Raw genomic sequence first — 18,368 nt, 5'->3', positions numbered from 1 at the left:
TTCACATGTACATATAAATACTCATATGAATAAACACAAACACATAAATACTAACACATAAATATATATCAATACAAATGCATACATATAAATACATGCTATAACACACAAATACACATTAATACATACACGTGTAAATGTATACAAATACAGTCCAATTCGTACATTTGCATATATGTGCATATATGGCGTATTTCTAAAGTTTATTTAAACTTCTTTTACTTTACACTTGTACATGTAATAATAACAATTACCATCGTAAGGAAAGAGAAAAAAAGGAGAAACTTCTTCATCTCCCTTAAATGTCATTTCCGTGTGTACATTTCGTTATCATTAATCAGCAGCTCTTACACCGAATAAATTGCACATGCATATGTATTGTTTGTATATGTATTGCATGTAAATGTATTGTATGTAAATGTATTGTACGTACATGTAGTGTACGTATATGTACTTTATGTATTTATTTATATACATGTACCTGTAACCTAAACAAACGTGCCATATTGCGTAGGAGCCCAATAAAGGTAAATATAAACTTTTTATAAATTTAAGGGTAAGTCCCCTCTTCTTAACTAATTATACTCGTTCTTCTTATTTTTATTCGTATACTTTATTCTTTTTTCTTTATTCGTATACTTTATTCTTTATTCTTTTTTTTTTTTTTTTTTTTAAATATATATGAGGAAAACAAACAAAAAAGTGTAAACTATTAAAAAACATTGAATTAATGAAAAAAAAATTAGTACACATTTACAAGCACGTGTAATCACTTTACGTGTAAAAAATGGAGAGAGAAAAAAAAAAAAAAAGTTGGAGGACGGCGAAAGAATGAAAAAAAAAAAAAAAATTTCCTCTCTCCATTTTTTCAAATACTAAATGAATAACAAAGGACTATTGTATCCTCGTGTATATTGTGTTCATCTTATGTATATATATTCAATAATACGTGTACGTGCGATACGTGATAGGGAATAAAATGGCAATAAGAAGGATAAATATATGAAAAAGAAAAAGCAAAAAAAATGAAAAAAAAAGCAATAAAAACTATATTTTCCTATGTCTCAAAATGATTGTTAGTTGGAAATATGCACGAACGAAAACATCAGTAAGGTGCGGAGCTACTTAAAGTAACCATCTTCAACAAAAAAAAAAAAAAAAAAAAAAAAAATAGCAATATGGTGAGAATTATTCGTATAATATTAATTATGACATTGTCCTAATTAAAATGTGTACATACATATACGTATATAAATGTATATATATACGCGCGTGCTTATGCATGTACATTTTTGCAACGTTTCACTGCCTGTTAAACATGTTCCTCGGTGTAATATTTATTAACGCATTTTTTTATGCACTCTTTTCAGGTCATATACATTTAGCTTTAAATATTGTTTTCAGAACTGTTATAGCTTATTATATGGGAAAATAAAAAAAAAAAAAAAAAAAATTTTCATAAGACATCATAAACGTTATTATAAAGGGAAAAAAAAAAAAAGAAAAAAAAAAGAGATACACTGCACTTTCAAATTACACAAACATTTTTCATCCTTTTAATCAAAAATATATTAACAAAAAATGAAATTAAACACAAACATGTAATATAATACTTCAACTGGTTTTATACAATGGGGCATAATACTCCAAATGCACACATTATATCATGCTCACTTAAGGAAACTTATGTCTTCATACATGTTCATGGAAATGTGTTACATATATATTCATCATAGCATCTTTACCTCCTGTTATTACGTATATGTAGACACATAAAAACAATTCTAATTGAATTATGGGGTAATAAATTTCTCATGTACAATGGATGCATACAAGTGTATATGCATTTGCACAGGTATATAAGCATTTACACCTGTATGCATTTGCGCAGTTATGTATGCATTTACGCAGTTATGTATGCATTTACGCAGTTATGTATGTATTTACACAGTTGTGTATGCATGTACACAGTTGTGTATGCATATACACAGTTGTGTATGCATTTACTCAGGTATATATGCACATATATACGCAATGCCATCGGACGAATTAGTTAACATTACCCAAAAATTGCACCTCAATTTTACGCAACGAGGAAACAGTAAACTGCATGGTATAAGTAAAACTATTAACAATTAACTTGTTTTTGTTAAAATATAAAAAAGGGGGGCATTAAAAATAAAAAAAGGGAAAAGAAAAAATGGAAAAGAAAAAATGGAAAAGAAAAAATGGAAAAGAAAAAATAAAAAGAAAAAATAAAAAGAAAAAATAAAAAGAAAAAATAAAAAGAAAAAATAAAAAGAAAAAATAAAAAGAAAAAATAAAAAGAAAAAATAAAAAGAAAAAATGAAAGGAAAACATAAGAAAAAATAAAAAGAAAAAAATAGAAATATTTTTACGTCTGTATATCGTTCGAAATGTAACTCTATTAATATTCTTAAAAATATGAGTAAAAAAAAAAAAAAAAAAAAAAGGGATCTCAAACCTATGAATTTTTTATTTTGTACGTACTATGCCTGATAGTATTCGAGCAAGGCCATCCATGATATACCATGCGATTATTCGTGTACATAATACATCCTTAACATTATACAAAAAACGAATAATCTTTTAAGGATTTGCTCATAAAACAAGTGTATGTATGTATATATATATTTACCAAAACGCACAAAAAAACAAAAAAAAAAAATACATATGTATATGTGTACATATATATACATATGCATAAATATATATGTATATATATGCATACAAGTACATGTATGTAAATGGAAAAGCTATCAAGACAAGAGCTCACAAGTGAATATTACGCGACTTGTTCTTACCAACAAAAAAATGTAAGTATAAGAAATAATTCATTCTTAAAAAAAAAAAAAAAAAAAAAAAATTAAGTGTACTTAAAAATGAAGTAGCATAATATAAAATGTGCACAGAAGATACATAAATTATGTGTACTCCTTTCCCCAGCGGTCATCCTTCGCTGGAGTGAAGCACAAAGGTAAAAATTGATATATATATATATATATATATATATATATATATATATATATAGATATATAGATATATAGATATGCGTCAACGTAATACTGCATATGTACACATGTGTTCACATAATCATGTATCCATATCTATCTATATATCTATATATCTATATATCTATATATATATACATATATACATATATACATATATACATATATACATATATACATATATACATATATTTATGTCCATTTGTATCTTCTTCATGTTTCTCTTTCATGGCTGTTTTTTTTTTTTTTTCTTTTTCTCTTCGTTTTCGTATGCGTACAATAGCATTCATTCAAAGTCGCCAATATACATTTGTTTCTGTTTTTTGTGTTCTATATCATTTAAAATCAAATTTAAAAAGTTCAACAAACAATTTGATATTATTTGTATGAGGAAATGAAATTTTTTATATATTGATAATCTTTTTTTAACTCCAAAATTATTTTTATTTCTTCTATAAAAAAAAAAAAAAAAAAAAAAAAAATGAGGGACTCCTTCGTTATTTCATACATATTTCCTGTTGTTTCAGGTTATTTCATTTCATCCCGTCATATCTTATCAAGTCTCATCAAATTTGATTTCATTTTTTCTTTTTTCTTTTCTTCTTTTTCTCACCTACATAAGTTATAGTGACAATAATAATTTTGTGTGTATGCACATGTTCAAGTGCGTGTGTGAGTGCGGACGCCCCCCCCCCCAATTATATGGATTGTTTATGTGTGTACTTATGTATATGTTACATATGAAAAAAGCCAAAGTGCAAAAAAACAGAATAACAGGGGTATTAACTGGAATTAGGAAATGAAACTATAAAACGAACTTTAAAAGGAAATAAAATTCTAAATATAAATGGAACTATAAATGGAAATAAAAAGAGATATATACATAAAAATAGAGGGAGAGGTAGAAAAAAAAAAAAAAAAAAAAAAAAAAATTATATAACATGATTCGCCTAAAATACAATGCATTATTGCTCATAAGAAAGCAAAATATCTATCCTTCTTAAAACGTACATGCTTTTGTACTTGTACATATTAATAAGAATATGGAGAAATTTGTTCATTGGACATTTAAACCGTTATTATGTATGCAGATATGTATTTCTTAGTTAATCTTTGCATAAATAGGTTATCATCTTATTTTTTCTTTATTTTTTTTCTCCCTTTGTTTACTTTATTTTTCCTTTTATTTCTTTTGATAATTTTATAAATTTCCGCTCAAACATTTCAACATAACTCCTTCACGCAGTCAGCCTGTTCTTTTGTAAAAGCGCAAAAATATGCCTCACCTAAATATACATACACACATATACATTTATATATGTTCATGTACTTGTACACATGTATGCGTTATTCCCTCACGAGTGGGTAACTTGGTTTCCATCGTTTTCCTTCCAATGATTACCCATGTATATTCTAAAAAAAATGTAGAACCCTTTTTAGTAATATCCACGAAAGATATGATGCCCCTTTAGTATCTTCTGCACCCAGAAGGGAGTATATATAAATATATATGCACACATGCATGTATGTATGCATGTATGTATGCATGTATGTATGCATGTATGTATGCATGTATGTATGCATGTACGTATGTATGTACGTATGTATGTACGTATGTACGTATTTAAGTTTTAATTTACTTACCTCATCTTATTTATCACCTTCCATTCATTAGTTAAAAAAAAATAAATTTTTTAAAAATGTAGAGAATCATCACGTGAGTCCCCAAATTTTAACTATTACCAGATGGTATTCCTTTGCAAAAAAAAATTTGGAACAATTCCTCAATCCATTTTGGTTTGGGGGTGGGTGGGGGCTTTTGCAAGTCCACTACAACGGTGCATTTATGGGTACTAAAAAATTGTTTACATATTGGTAATACCCATACATTCATGATAGCATTGTGCAAAGCTTCCAAATTGTTGTTCCTTTTTTTTACAAAAAAATATAAGCAGAATATTACCTTCCACATTTATGCAAATATAAAAGGGCAATATATTTTTTCTCTGCACGTATCTGCAAGAAGATTCGCAATTCTACATTCTCTTCATTCCATTTTGCAAAAACTATTTCAACATCTCCCCCTCCTGGGTTTTATTCCTCTTCGCATGAACATATATTACACTATCATTCTTCAAATTGCCTTTAACATGCACTTACTTAGTTGTATAAATGCCATATATATATATTTATATATATATATATATATAGGTATATATAGATATATGTTATAATAATATTATGTACAACTTTTAGTGGTATATTTTTTTTCCTTTTTCTTTTAATGCCGTTCCAAATGTTAACAGCCAAGAGTAGTAGGGCTTCATTTTTTTTTTTTTTTTTTTTTTCTCTTATTTTGTTTAATTTATTTTATTATCTTCAGTTAGTTTAATTCTTTCTATTCATTTTTATGTATCTCTAATAACATTATTTCGTTTTTAATTTTTTATTTATTATTATTTTATTTTTTATTTTATTTTATTTTTTTTTCCCCCCCCCCTGCTGCAGTTATACGTTTTTTTCTGAGTAGAATTTCACCAAATTCTGGGTGAAGATAACTGCCTTTGGGCATGTATTAACATGCGCATAAATATATATATATATATATATATATACATGTATATATATATGTATATATATATGTATACACACACACATACATATATACGTACGTACATACATACTCTTTACCACCTCCGACAAAGTGCTGTGAGAGCATTGCGTGCAAAGTTACAAAAAAAAGAAGAGAAAGAAGAAGACGTAGAGGGACAAGAAGAAGGAAAAGAAGAGGAACAGGAAGAGTCTACAAACGCGCGGCATATCGAACTCCTTACGGCACTGATTAAGAAAACGTAGAGCAAAAAAATACTTCAAGATAAAGCAAAGTACACCAAAATAACGAACCGCATAACGAACCCACACCAACATGGCGTACCACCTAGGATCCACCTTTCCTAACTTCACTGCTACTGCGTCAGGAGTAGATGGTGAGTTTGATCTGTACAAATATATTGGAAGCAGCTGGGTAATTCTGTTTAGTCATCCAAACGACTTTACCCCGGTATGTACCACTGAACTTGCTGAATTAGGAAAAATGAATAAAGAATTTTTAAAAAATGATTGTAAGTTAGTAGGGTTCAGTTGTAATTCTAAAGAGTCCCATGAAAAATGGATTGATGATATTAAACATTATGGAAAATTGGATGAATGGAAAATTCCAATAGTCTGTGATGAATCAAGAGAATTAGCTACAAAGTTAAAAATTATGGATGAAAAGGAAAAAAATATAGATGGACTACCATTAACTTGTAGGTGCGTTTTTTTTATTTCTCCGCATAAAATTGTTAAAGCAACTTTATTATATCCAGCTACAACTGGAAGAAATGCCCTTGAACTTTTGAGGGTTTTAAAATCTTTACAGCTTACGGACAAGCATCAAGTTGCTACTCCTGTTAACTGGAACGAAGGGGATAAATGTTGCGTTTTACCAACTCTCCCCGATATAGACATCCCGAAAATTTTTTCAAAGGAAGTGCAAAAGGTCAGCGTACCGTCTAAGAAGCCTTACCTCCGTTTCGTTGATATGTAGATTATGCATGCATTTATAACTATGCAAATTAGGAAAATATTTCTGGGGGAAGGTGGGGCCAGCAAAAAAAAAAAAAAAAAAAAGGATATAATTGGAGAAGTTCAGATTGACAGATGTTTCGAAGTTCACATTGACGAAATACGAGAAATATAGGACCTCATGAAACAAGTACAGGTGTAAAAGCTGTAAAAGGAAAATTAATTTTTAAGTGCCTATACAAATTTCCACCAACACTGTATCGATATTCTTCACAAATGAAGAAGAAGGTGTACATATAGAATTCACATCCAGGCCTATCTGTATAATCTTGTGTGCACATATACGTATGATGTATTGTGTATACATACAATATAATATTTTTTTTGAAAGGATTAACCCCGTTTTTTTCCCCCTCTTTTCACCTTCAGTAAGAGCATTTACCACTCATACCTCATCTTTTTGTGCACACACATGCAACCATGTATATATATATAAACAAACACAAACACAAATGCATGACTAAATGATCAAGCATATGCTGTTCGAACACGCGGAACTTTAACTTTTTCTTTTTCCTTCTTTCGCGTAATGTTTTAAAATAAGATTCTAACTTGAGCAATGTACTCAAAAAGAAAAAAAAAAAAAAAAAAAAAAAAAAAGCGTACAAGTGTGCAATTGTGTTTTTCCGTTTAAAAATGCACAATTGTGTATACCGCTTAACAATGTACATTTTTGTAAAACCGCTTCATGTACAATTGTGTATACCGCTTAACAATGTACATTTTTGTAAAACCGCTTCATGTACAATTGTGTATACCGCTTAACAATGTACATTTTTGTAAAACCGCTTCATGTACAATTGTGTATACCGCTTAACAATGTACATTTTTGTAAAACCGCTTCATGTACAATTGTGTATACCGCTTAACAATGTACATTTTTGTAAAACCGCTTCATGTACAATTGTGTATACCGCTTAACAATGTACATTTTTGTAAAACCGCTTCATGTACAATTGTGTATACCGCTTAACAATGTACATTTTTGTAAAACCGCTTCATGTACAATTGTGTATACCGCTTAACAATATACATTTTTGTAAAACTACTTCATGCTCAATCCTTTCCCTTCTGTTACCTTCCCGCACCAAGGGGGGACTTACAAATTACCAAAGGTTATGAATCTGGCAAAAGAAGCAACAGAGGTAAAAGATACAACAAAATAAATAAAACATAATAGTCCTTATTCCCACTTGCTGCATAACTCATGTCCGTTTTAAAATGAACATTTATACGTATAAAGAACTTTTCAGAAAAGAGATTTAAAAATGTACGTAAATGTATGAACAAAGGAAACCCCTAAAAAAGGGTATAGTTTGACAGAAAAAAAATGGGGGCAATAGGACAACACAAAATATAAAAAAATGGGAAAATATTGAAATAAACTGAGCTAAACTGGAATAAACTGGAATAAAATGGAATAATCTGGAATAAAATGGAATAAACTGGAATGAATTGGAATATATTGGAATAAACTGAGCTAAACTGGAATAAGTTGGAATATATTGGAATATATTGGCAAAAACCGACAACGCAAAATAAAAAACAATTGAATAAAAATGGAGATGAGAAAATTACGCGCAGATATTTGCACCATATACTTGCGCAGTTTATTTTCGCAATTTATTTATGAATCTGTTGTTTATGCGGGCACTCTACTCCTATTCGAAAACTTCTTTACCGTTTAAATTCAAGCTGCTATGGGGAACAAACACTGAAACAAATTGTTCCTTTTAAGGGAGGGGGGGAAAAACATAAATACGCACACAAGCGTATGTACGTATGAATGTACTCACGTGTGTACGCCCACATGGGAATTGCGGTTCTCTACAACTGGCTCGCCGGCTCGCCCCCCAGGCACAAAAACTTCAATACGTTGATATTGTTGCTGTAGAGGTACTGGAGCCCATTGTAAACCACGAATATCTGCTTGAGGATTAACAAGAGAGCAGTCCTGAACTCGTCCGAAGTGTGCAAACTGGTTGTCATCCTTGAGGCCGTGTTTTCATCATTCTTATTGATATTTTTATTATTTTTTGTTTTGTTATAAAAATCGCTATTTAGAAAAGCATTAAAATGAATTGTAAAAAGAGAATTAAGATAATACAAATGCAAATGGATATGTTTAATAGTGTCATTAAGTAACAAGGTTTTGATAAAATTCATTAAAATAAATAAAAAGGGCTTTGTTAAAATTTTTACACACAGAGGTATTATATTATATGGTATCTTTTCGTATACTTCTAAAATGTTTTCATAATTATTTAATGCTAAACATAGAATAAATGCCTTAATATATTCATTTTTTTTTAACGAATTTTTTAAATTTTGCAAATTTACATTCTGTGTTAAATATTTTGGCTCATAAGTAAGAGGAATTATCAAACCTTTGTACATGTTTTTAAAATTTGGTATATACTGATATTGAAAATCTTTTGTAAAAACATATAAACCCATGCTACATGCAACAGCAATATGTCTATCATCTCCTGATATATCCAAATAGTTTAAACTAAATTTATATTTTTTAAATTTATTATTTATATAATTTTCATTTACCTGACCAGGCAATAAATTTTGTTTTTTTTTCCTATTCACAATTTTGTATTTATCCAAATAAATATCCCCCTCTTCATCACTCAAATCATACTCATAAATATGTTTTCCTTCTGTTGTTATATATCTTGTTGATATTTCTCTTTTAATACCGTCAACACAGTAATTTTTTGTTAGATCAATTATTTTAATAAGCAAGAATAAATTTGTATCATAAATGTATAAGGAAACACTACAGTTTGCACACCCTATTATGTAATTTCCATTGTGTATATAATCTATACATGTAAAATAACAATTTTGGCTTGCTATAGTGTTATTTCCTTGATCTATCATGTCATCCATATATATGTAATTATCACCATCCTCTTGATCATCATTATTACCACTACACTGATGATGTTTTTTCCTCCTTTTATTCAATCTCGGAATTGATGAAAATTCCTCACCAAGAAGTCTACCCCTTTTTATATCTCGAGCACCTTCTATTGTTCCAACAATTTCTTGAACTAATATATCCCAAAAAATAATTTTACAACTTAATGTACATACTGCCAATATATCATTTCCTCTTGGATCAAAACATATATATGAAATATCATGGGAATTTATAATTTCTTCAAATTTACTTCCTTTATTTCTTCTTGCATATAAATCCCATATTAACACATTTTTACTCCATGAACAGCTAGCTATAACACCCTCATTTTTTAAACTGGTACTAAAACAAATTTTAATTATAGGTGAATTGTGTCCAAATAATTTATCTATACATTTTGCCGTCTGAACATTCCATATGTACACAATATATTCATTACCTCTTCCACCTGCTGCTACAATGTTTCCACTTATATTAACATTTACACACAAAAATTGAACATTATATTTTTTTTCCACATTTTTTTTACCTGACCTGTTCATATATATATTTTTTTTTTTTTTTTTTTTTTTTCCTTCTTCCATTTCTGACTCGGTACCATTAGTTTGTATATAATTATTATCTTCATTCTCGTCTGATAAAAAATCCACTGTGTACACTTTAAAATTTCGATATCTCAACAGGTCGAATGCCCGCACTGTACCATCTAATGAACACGAAATGAAGGCATTTCCTTGTGGCAAAAAACAAATATCAGTTACAGTATTCGTATGAGCAGTAAATGTAGCAAAATTAAGAAAAGATAAATAGTCATATAATTTTATAGTACCATCTTCATTCCCTGTTACTATAACAAATTTACTAGTAAAATTATCTGACTCATGATATGCATTTGTATTATCAACAATGTTACTTCCTATTTTTAAATGACTAATTATTGGTGAAAATTTCACACATTTTACGCATTTACTTGTTGTACTTTGTTTTAATACATAACTTTCACTTTTCCATTCCCATATTATTACACTTCCATTATTTGATTCAGCTAATGCAATCCATTGTCCATCCTTACTAATTGCAATATCATCAATCGTATTTGTGCTAATACTAATATTGTAAAGAGATACCATCTCAGGGGCGTTATAAATGCCAAACCTACCGTTCGAATAAGCTATCACAAACAAATCGTGTTCTTTGTTGAAACATGCCCTCACTACTTCTTCGTTCTTCTCTTGATTGCAAAAGTATATTTTTTTGTAGCTCCACCTTTTTTCGAACGCTTTCCCTTGAGTCACACGTCTTTTCCTCAGGTATCCCCCACGACTCACTTTCAACTCGTCCGTCCTAACTTCCTCCAACTCGTCCGTCCTAACTTCCTCCAACTCGTCCGTCCTAACTTCCTCCAACTCGTCCGTCCTGACTTCCTCCAACTCGTCCGTCCTATCTACACCCATTTCGCCTGTCTTATCTACACCCATTTCGCCTGTCTTATCTACCCTCATTTCCACCTTCTTATCTGCCTCCTTCTCATCCGTTGTATCTTCTTCCATCCCTACTTTCTCATCTTCCTTCACTACTCCCTCGTCATCCTCCTCCTGGGACGCCCCCCCTTCAGCGCTAACCAACCCATAAGACCACACGATAATAACTCCTGACTTGTTAATGCTAAAAATATAATCCCGATTTTTCGAAAAAAATGCAGCGATAATTGTCGTTTTGTTTCCACTCAAAACAGTGGGTCTTACATTCTTTCTCCTTTGTACAGTGTGTATCCTTATGGTTAAGTCATACGAAGTTGATAAAAAAAATTGGTCATCTTCAGAAATATCAATAGAAGTAATATTTAAAGAATGGTAACATATATCATTGTGTTTAATTAGTTTATAATTATTATCTTTAGTAGGGCTTTTCCAAATAACAACTCTTCTACCTATTCCAACAAGAAAATAATTACCATCATGTGTAAACAAAGCACAATTAACAGAATCTTGTTCTTCTTGAGGAGTAAAAATACTGTTATAATTAAATGCAGTTACTACACCAGTTTTAGATTTAAATAATATTCTTGACATCACTTTATCTTTTAATAAATTAATAATACATCCATTTTCAAATTTATCAATAGTTATTGCTATCTCCATATGAGGGTGTATTATCACATGCCTCAAGTCATTTTTCCCTTCTGATCCTATAGTATTACAACTATTACTATTTAAGTCGTATACATTTACTCTATTACTTACTGGTACAAATAACGAATTGCCGTCCTCGCTAAAGGTAATTTTGCCCCCTGTGTAGAAGCAGCCGCATATGTTGCTCAGACTGTAGTTCAGCATTTGTGTATAACACACATGGATACACGTCCGTTCGAATGGGTCGAGTTGTATGTGTTTCTGTTTTATATGCGCGATGTTTCGCGGTACGTTTTTGCCACGGTAAAAAAAATAGCGAAAAAATGAAAACAAAATGAAAATAAAATGAAAACAAAATGAAAATAAAATGAAAATAAAATGAAAATAAAATGAAGAAAAAATAGAGAAATTTTTTTTTTTTTTTTTTTTTGTGTATGCATTAACGGTAAACCTAAAATGAAAGGATTTAATATCGCCTTTCTTTTACCATTATTAATGTTGTAATAGGGATGAAAAAAAAAAAAAAAGGCTATGTAAACACTTAACAATTTAACGTGTCAATTGGACATACTCATACTTTTACTTTAAAAGACGAGAAAAAAAAAAAAAAAGAAGCGAACACCCCTTTTTTTTGCACTATTTATGGGCAAAATACATTAAAAAGGGTAAATGATAGCTACATCGTTGCCCAACTTTATAAGTACTGAACGTGTAATACACATTAACCAAGAGAATATTTCTCTACAATTAAATAGCAAAAAGGTTTGATACTCCCCTTTTGCATTCACAACTATATGTGTATTGGTAAGTATAAGCACATGTACAGAATTATATAAATATGCCAATGAAAATTCTTAAGAGCACTTTTTCCCCTTAGATTCTCCTTCTTCTTTCGATCCCACCCCCCAAAAATATGATAAGTGATGCAACTTCTGATAAAATCTGTAGTGCAATTTTTTAATTTAAATCTTAGTTAATATATAAAATGCTGAACGTTAAGCTCAACTGGTTTACAACGGGGCTCTTCCACCTTAACACTTCATTTCTCACGTACATACATACATATATACGTACATACATACATATATACGTACATACATACATATATACGTAAATACATACATATATACGTAAATACATACATATATACGTAAATACATACATATATACGTAAATACATACATATATACTTATATATAAATATGCATACCCATATGCAATATACCGTCAACGTCAACTACTACTCGCTCCCCCCCCTTAAGGGCTAATCCGAACTTAGGTAAAGAAATTTAATAAAATGTTCTCTTAAGAAAACTAGTATATTTAATCTCCATGCTGCTTGAAATTCTTCTGTGTTTACAACTATTCTACGCGGTAGCTATATATGAACAAATTATGTCGCTATATGTTTTGCAAAAAAATAATTGTAAAACACTTGCAAGATAAAAAAGCCTCCTTTAAATTCAGGTGAACAAAATTGAAGAAGTAAAAATAAAGAAAGAATAAAGAAGCAAAAATAAAAGAAGAATAAAGAAGCAAAAATAAAAGAAGAATAAAGAAGCAAAAATAAAAGAAGAATAAAGAAGCAAAAATAAAAGAAGAATAAAGAAGCAAAAATAAAAGAAGAATAAAGAAGCAAAAATAAAAGAAGAATAGAGAAGCAAAAATAAAAGAAGAATAAAGAAGCAAAAATAAAAATAAAAGGAAAAGAAAATTTTTTAAAGAGCACGCCCAATGTACTCATAATTATTTATTTATAAAAAAAGGCATACACGAATAAATATTTATATGAATATATGTACATTTGTTCTTATGGCAGTCGTTTATTCTTACTATTTTTTTTTTTTTTTTTTTATAACAACGTCGAAGTCAATTTTGTGCATCACGTACATACGAGTAACTATTCGGAGAACAGTTAGCAGTTATCAAAGAACATGAAAATCTATAATAATATATATGATAAAAAGCACATTTTGTAAAAATGTTTTAACAGGAATATCCTTTTTTTTCTTCATTTAAATACAGAATATTTTTTTTTTTTTTTTTTTTTTTTTTTTTTTTTTTTTTTTTTTTTTTTTTGTTTTCGCGTTTCCGTCAACATCACCTGTATGTATGAAGTATATTTCATTATAAATCTTATGCAAACCTCAAAGTTTTAACACTGTATTATATAATATATATTATATATGTACAGCTCGAAGTGACCTTTAAATTTTTTTTATTAAATATATATAATATATAGTTATGAAAGAAATAAATGCATAAAAGGGTAAGAAGTAAAAGGATAGAGAGAAAATAAGAAAACAAGTAAAAGATGAAATATTGACATTTAAGTGAGACCATCACACCTACCTTTATTCATTGCACGCTTGTTCATGTATATTTCTGCTACCATTTGTGAATGAAAAATACGCTGTTAAATGCTAACCATAGGACAAAAAGGCCAAGGTGAAGATTTAAAATACACCAAGGGGGGGGGGAAAAAACAATTTTATGTATTTCTAGTTATTATATATACACATTGACACTCCCTCGTTCGCGCGTTTCCCACCCCTCTGTTAGACATCAAGCGTAATGAAAAGTTATTAGACCGCAAGCAGGTAATCCGTAAATATACATAGGATACCGGCCAAAAAAAAAAAAAAAAAAAAAAAAGTAGTGACTGGAGTAGTAACCGCTAACTAACCGATAACTAACCGCGAACTAACCGATAACTAACCGCGAACTAACCGATAACTAACCGATAACTAACCGCTAACTAACCGCTAACTAACCGATAACTAACCGATAAGTAACAGCGAACTACCCGGATCTTGCCTGTTGCGCAGTATACATAATTTATGGATGATAAAAGGTACATGCAGAGTAGAGAAGCCACCGCATAAGGGAAGTAAAGAAAGTTTCACCAGACAGATTTGCGCATTCATAAAAACATGAAAATCGTTGAATTAAGTAATTGCAATAATGTAAATGTAATTAGAAGAACTGAACATGAACAAGTCAGAAGAAATGAAGGGAGAGAGGAAGACGTGCCAATCGTTAAGAACAATTTATGGGGAAGTACACAAAATCATTCGGAGAGTGCAAAAAAAAGCCATTCTATAAGCTATTCAGAAGAAGAGAAAAAAGGAAGCATGACTAATGATACCCATAATAATGATATAAAAACAAATCAACATGCCATATGTGAAGAAGTGAAAGAATGCACAGATGGCAATGATGAGAATTTCTTTCATTTTAATAATTCAAAAGAGAGTGCAACTGCTAAGAAGCAAAAGTTTATATATTGTACCAGAAGTAGTACTAAAGTAAAAGCACAACAAGAGGAGTATTATAACCAAGAAGATCTTAACTTAAATGGTGTGCATAACAGTAAATATAGTCAACACATCGCCAATTGGACTAGCAAGAACAAGAACGTGAATGTAAAACCAAATGACAAGGGTCAACCCAGCGATGAAATGAACTACTCATGTAATATTATGAAAAGGAAAAAGGAATCGTCCAAAAATGAAGCTCAAAAAATTTCTAGTATTAATAAAAAGTTATTATCCTTTAACAAAGAAAACATTTCTGAACAAGGTCAGGTGGAAATTTGTTCACCCATTTTAAGTAGTAGCCCTAATTCATACACAGCAAGTGAAGAGATCAAAAAAGATAGTGAGAAAAAAACGAAAGAAAAATTAAGTAACAGTTGTATGAGTGCTGATGAGAAAGTTACACACGAGTCAAAAAGTTTGAAGAATGCACAAAGAGGTTTAAACAATTTACTAGAAAAATGTTCAAATGGATCTGCAGCCAATCTACATGGCACATCGAATAGTGAAAATATAGCTGAAAATAGTTCCTTTGAAAATACAAACATAGTTAGTAAAATTTTATGTAATCATAAAGAGGATAACTTGCTCTCTTTGAACAGTTCAAAAGATGATTCAGTTATTTTGGATGATAAACAAGAAAATTTTATTAGTCAAAGCACTGGTACCTTGGAGGACAATGCCACATGTGCCAAATGGGGTAAAGTGGGGGTTATTTCGAAAGGGAACAACACTGGAGAAATTAATGAAAATGGTCATACTAAGCAGAATAACGATTGTAGTCACATCAATAACGGATATTATACTAATGAAAGAAGTATCATTAATAACAACAGTCACAGTAGTCAAAGCTGTCAGAGTAATGAGATTAGTCCAAATGAAAAGAGTAACCCTAATGGGGACTACCCTCATAGCACTACAAGCGATATTGATAAGCTAAAATATGAAATAAAGAAAGAGCTATACAACAAACTAAGCATCGCGTTAGATGTTAATATGTGTTTTAATACGGATGAAGAATATTACATGAAATTTTTAAGAAAAAAAAAGTATCGAAATTATGTTTTAAATATTTCAAAGTTTATTATAATATTAGGTAAACAATTATATCTATCTATATATACCATATCATTAGCTCTGCATTATATGCATAAATACAACCAAAAATATTTAAAAAGGAAAAAAAGCTCGATAGCTTACCTTATAGGTGGTGCTTGTATATTCTTAGCATGGAAATTGAGAGAAGATTTTGAGGATCACAAAAAATCGAAAAAGCTACATGACATACCGAAAGTTATTTTTAAACTACTCAACTATTTTTATAAAAAAAAGAGACTGAAAAAAAAAATTAAGAAAATCGAACTGGACTTGATGATAAATCACTACCAAACGAACTTGGAAATTTCGAACGAAGATACATTCAAAACGTTTATGCAAAATGTACGAGCAAGAGAGATAGAGAAGTATAAAGAGAATAATAAGTTCAATCCTACAGATGACTCACAAATAAGCGATATGGAAAAAAAAAAAAAAAAAAAAAAAAAACGAAAAATTTCTACTCATGATGATAGGAAAAAACGGAATGAAAGCAGTTTGAAAAAAACTGATGTGCAATCGATTGATGAAAAAAAATCGAAAGAGAAGAAAGAGAAGGAGAAGGAGAAAAATATAAAGAGCTTGTACTATGATTTGTTGGTAATAAACAGTATAATAAGTGAAGGACACATATCAGACATAAACAATATAAGTGATGTTAGCGATTGCTTCAGCTCGTACCTGTCCGAGTGCAACAGCAAGGATGTTTCCGAGTACGAATTTGCAAGCGCCCCTGAACGGAGCAGCGAAGGGGAACGACAGCAAGAGAAAATTGTAGAGAAATGTGCAATGGGGAACGCATCGGAGGGAAATGCAGAAGGGGGGAACACATCAGAGGGGAAGATAAACGGGCAGACCAACGATGAAGGAAAAAAAAAGCACTTGATAAAAAAGTTCAAAAAGCTGTGTAAACAGCAGAAGAGAAATATTTACATTTCATCCTCAAAGTGGGTGTTGAATAATTCCGGGCAAAAGTTACAGCTGATGCAAAAAATTATAACATATTATGAGAGAGAAGTACTAAAAAGTTTTAATTACTTTATAAAACCAAAAATATTATCCTTCGATTTATTTCCAACATTTCTTGGTCAATTTGTTCTTATAATGGAAGATTATATACAGGAAAATCAAGTAAATCATCTTGAGAAATTATCCTTTTTAACTATTTTAGATTTTTACAAAACCCCACTCTGTCTTATATTTACGTCTAAAGAAATCATAGTTACTTGTATCTTAAAGGCATATATTTCCTTAAAGATAGTTTACGGTCAATTAAATTTTAAAACTCTGTCCTTTGAAGGTTAAGCAGTTTGTGTTCATTTACTTAGTCTGTATGAATGTCCTCTCGCATGATATGTTTATAATATCTTAGCCGAATTATTGTTATTTTTTTTATTTTTTTTTTTTGATCCGTGCAAATCCCATTTCGCATGACGTGTTCATAATTTTTTAACCATATTTTGGCTATTTTTTTTTTTTTTTTTAATCCGTATAAATGTCATTTCGCATGACTTGTTCAAAATTTCTTAGCTGTCTAATTGCTGTATTTTTTATTTCTTTGTCTTCCATTCCTTTGTCCTCCATTCCTTTGTCCTCCATTCATTTGTCATCTTATCAACGTCTTCTCCTTTATCTTCTACTTTCCCCTTGCAGATTTTGAAAGCAAAGTAACAAAATTTATCAGAACAGTTAGCTACGATGACCCCATCCGGTAGGCATAAATTTTAGAATGTACATTTTTTTATTTTTGTTTATAAAAAAAAAAAAAAATACATGAATATTTACCCGCACACATAAATTTTATTGTTTTTAAAAAAAAAAAAACCTGAACATTCATGCGTACACTTTTTTTTTTTTTTTTTTTTTTTTTTTTCTTCATCTTCAAAAGTATAAACAGGATAAAAATGGCTTTACGAGAAATGAGACAAGTTCATCACTAAATTCTCCATCGAAATCTGTTAAAAATGGGAACGCAAAACTGTGCCTCTTATTTTTTTTTTTTCAATTTTTTTAACAATTACATGTATATTACATGTATGTTATATATGCTTACTACATGCTTACTACATGCTTACTACATGCTTATTACATGCTTATTACATGTTTATTACGCGCTTATTACATGTTTATTACGCGCTTATTACATGTTTATTACGCGCTTATTACATGTTTATTACGCGCTTATTACATGTTTATTACGCGCTTATTACATGTTTATTACGCGCTTATT

At 29.9% G+C, this 18,368-nt stretch overlaps 3 protein-coding genes across 3 annotated transcripts; 2 read left to right on the top strand and 1 right to left on the bottom strand.

The window, feature by feature from the left end:
* Positions 1-5,958: 5,958 nt before the first annotated feature.
* Positions 5,959-6,621, top strand: MKS88_000552 (1-cys peroxiredoxin; the record flags this gene model as incomplete). Its single annotated transcript, XM_067216656.1, has 1 exon — positions 5,959-6,621. One exon carries the CDS (start codon positions 5,959-5,961, stop codon positions 6,619-6,621), a length of 663 nt encoding a protein of 220 aa, XP_067075787.1.
* A 1,865-nt stretch (positions 6,622-8,486) lies between these two features.
* On the bottom strand, positions 8,487-11,930 carry MKS88_000551 (periodic tryptophan protein 2; the record flags this gene model as incomplete). The annotated part of the gene is made up of 1 exon (XM_067216645.1): positions 8,487-11,930. The coding sequence occupies one exon, from the start codon at positions 11,928-11,930 to the stop codon at positions 8,487-8,489; it is 3,444 nt and encodes a 1,147-aa protein (XP_067075786.1).
* Positions 11,931-14,659: 2,729 nt separating this feature from the next.
* Positions 14,660-18,078, top strand: MKS88_000550 (cyclin-like protein; the record flags this gene model as incomplete). Its single annotated transcript, XM_067216634.1, has 3 exons — positions 14,660-17,438; positions 17,792-17,849; positions 18,027-18,078. 3 exons carry the CDS (start codon positions 14,660-14,662, stop codon positions 18,076-18,078), a joined length of 2,889 nt encoding a protein of 962 aa, XP_067075785.1.
* Between the last annotated feature and the right edge of the window lie 290 nt (positions 18,079-18,368).

This window comes from Plasmodium brasilianum, chromosome 1 (genome assembly GCF_023973825.1).
Source record: "Plasmodium brasilianum strain Bolivian I chromosome 1, whole genome shotgun sequence".
Taxonomy (NCBI): domain Eukaryota; phylum Apicomplexa; class Aconoidasida; order Haemosporida; family Plasmodiidae; genus Plasmodium; species Plasmodium brasilianum.
This window is presented reverse-complemented; position numbering and strand designations above follow the sequence as displayed.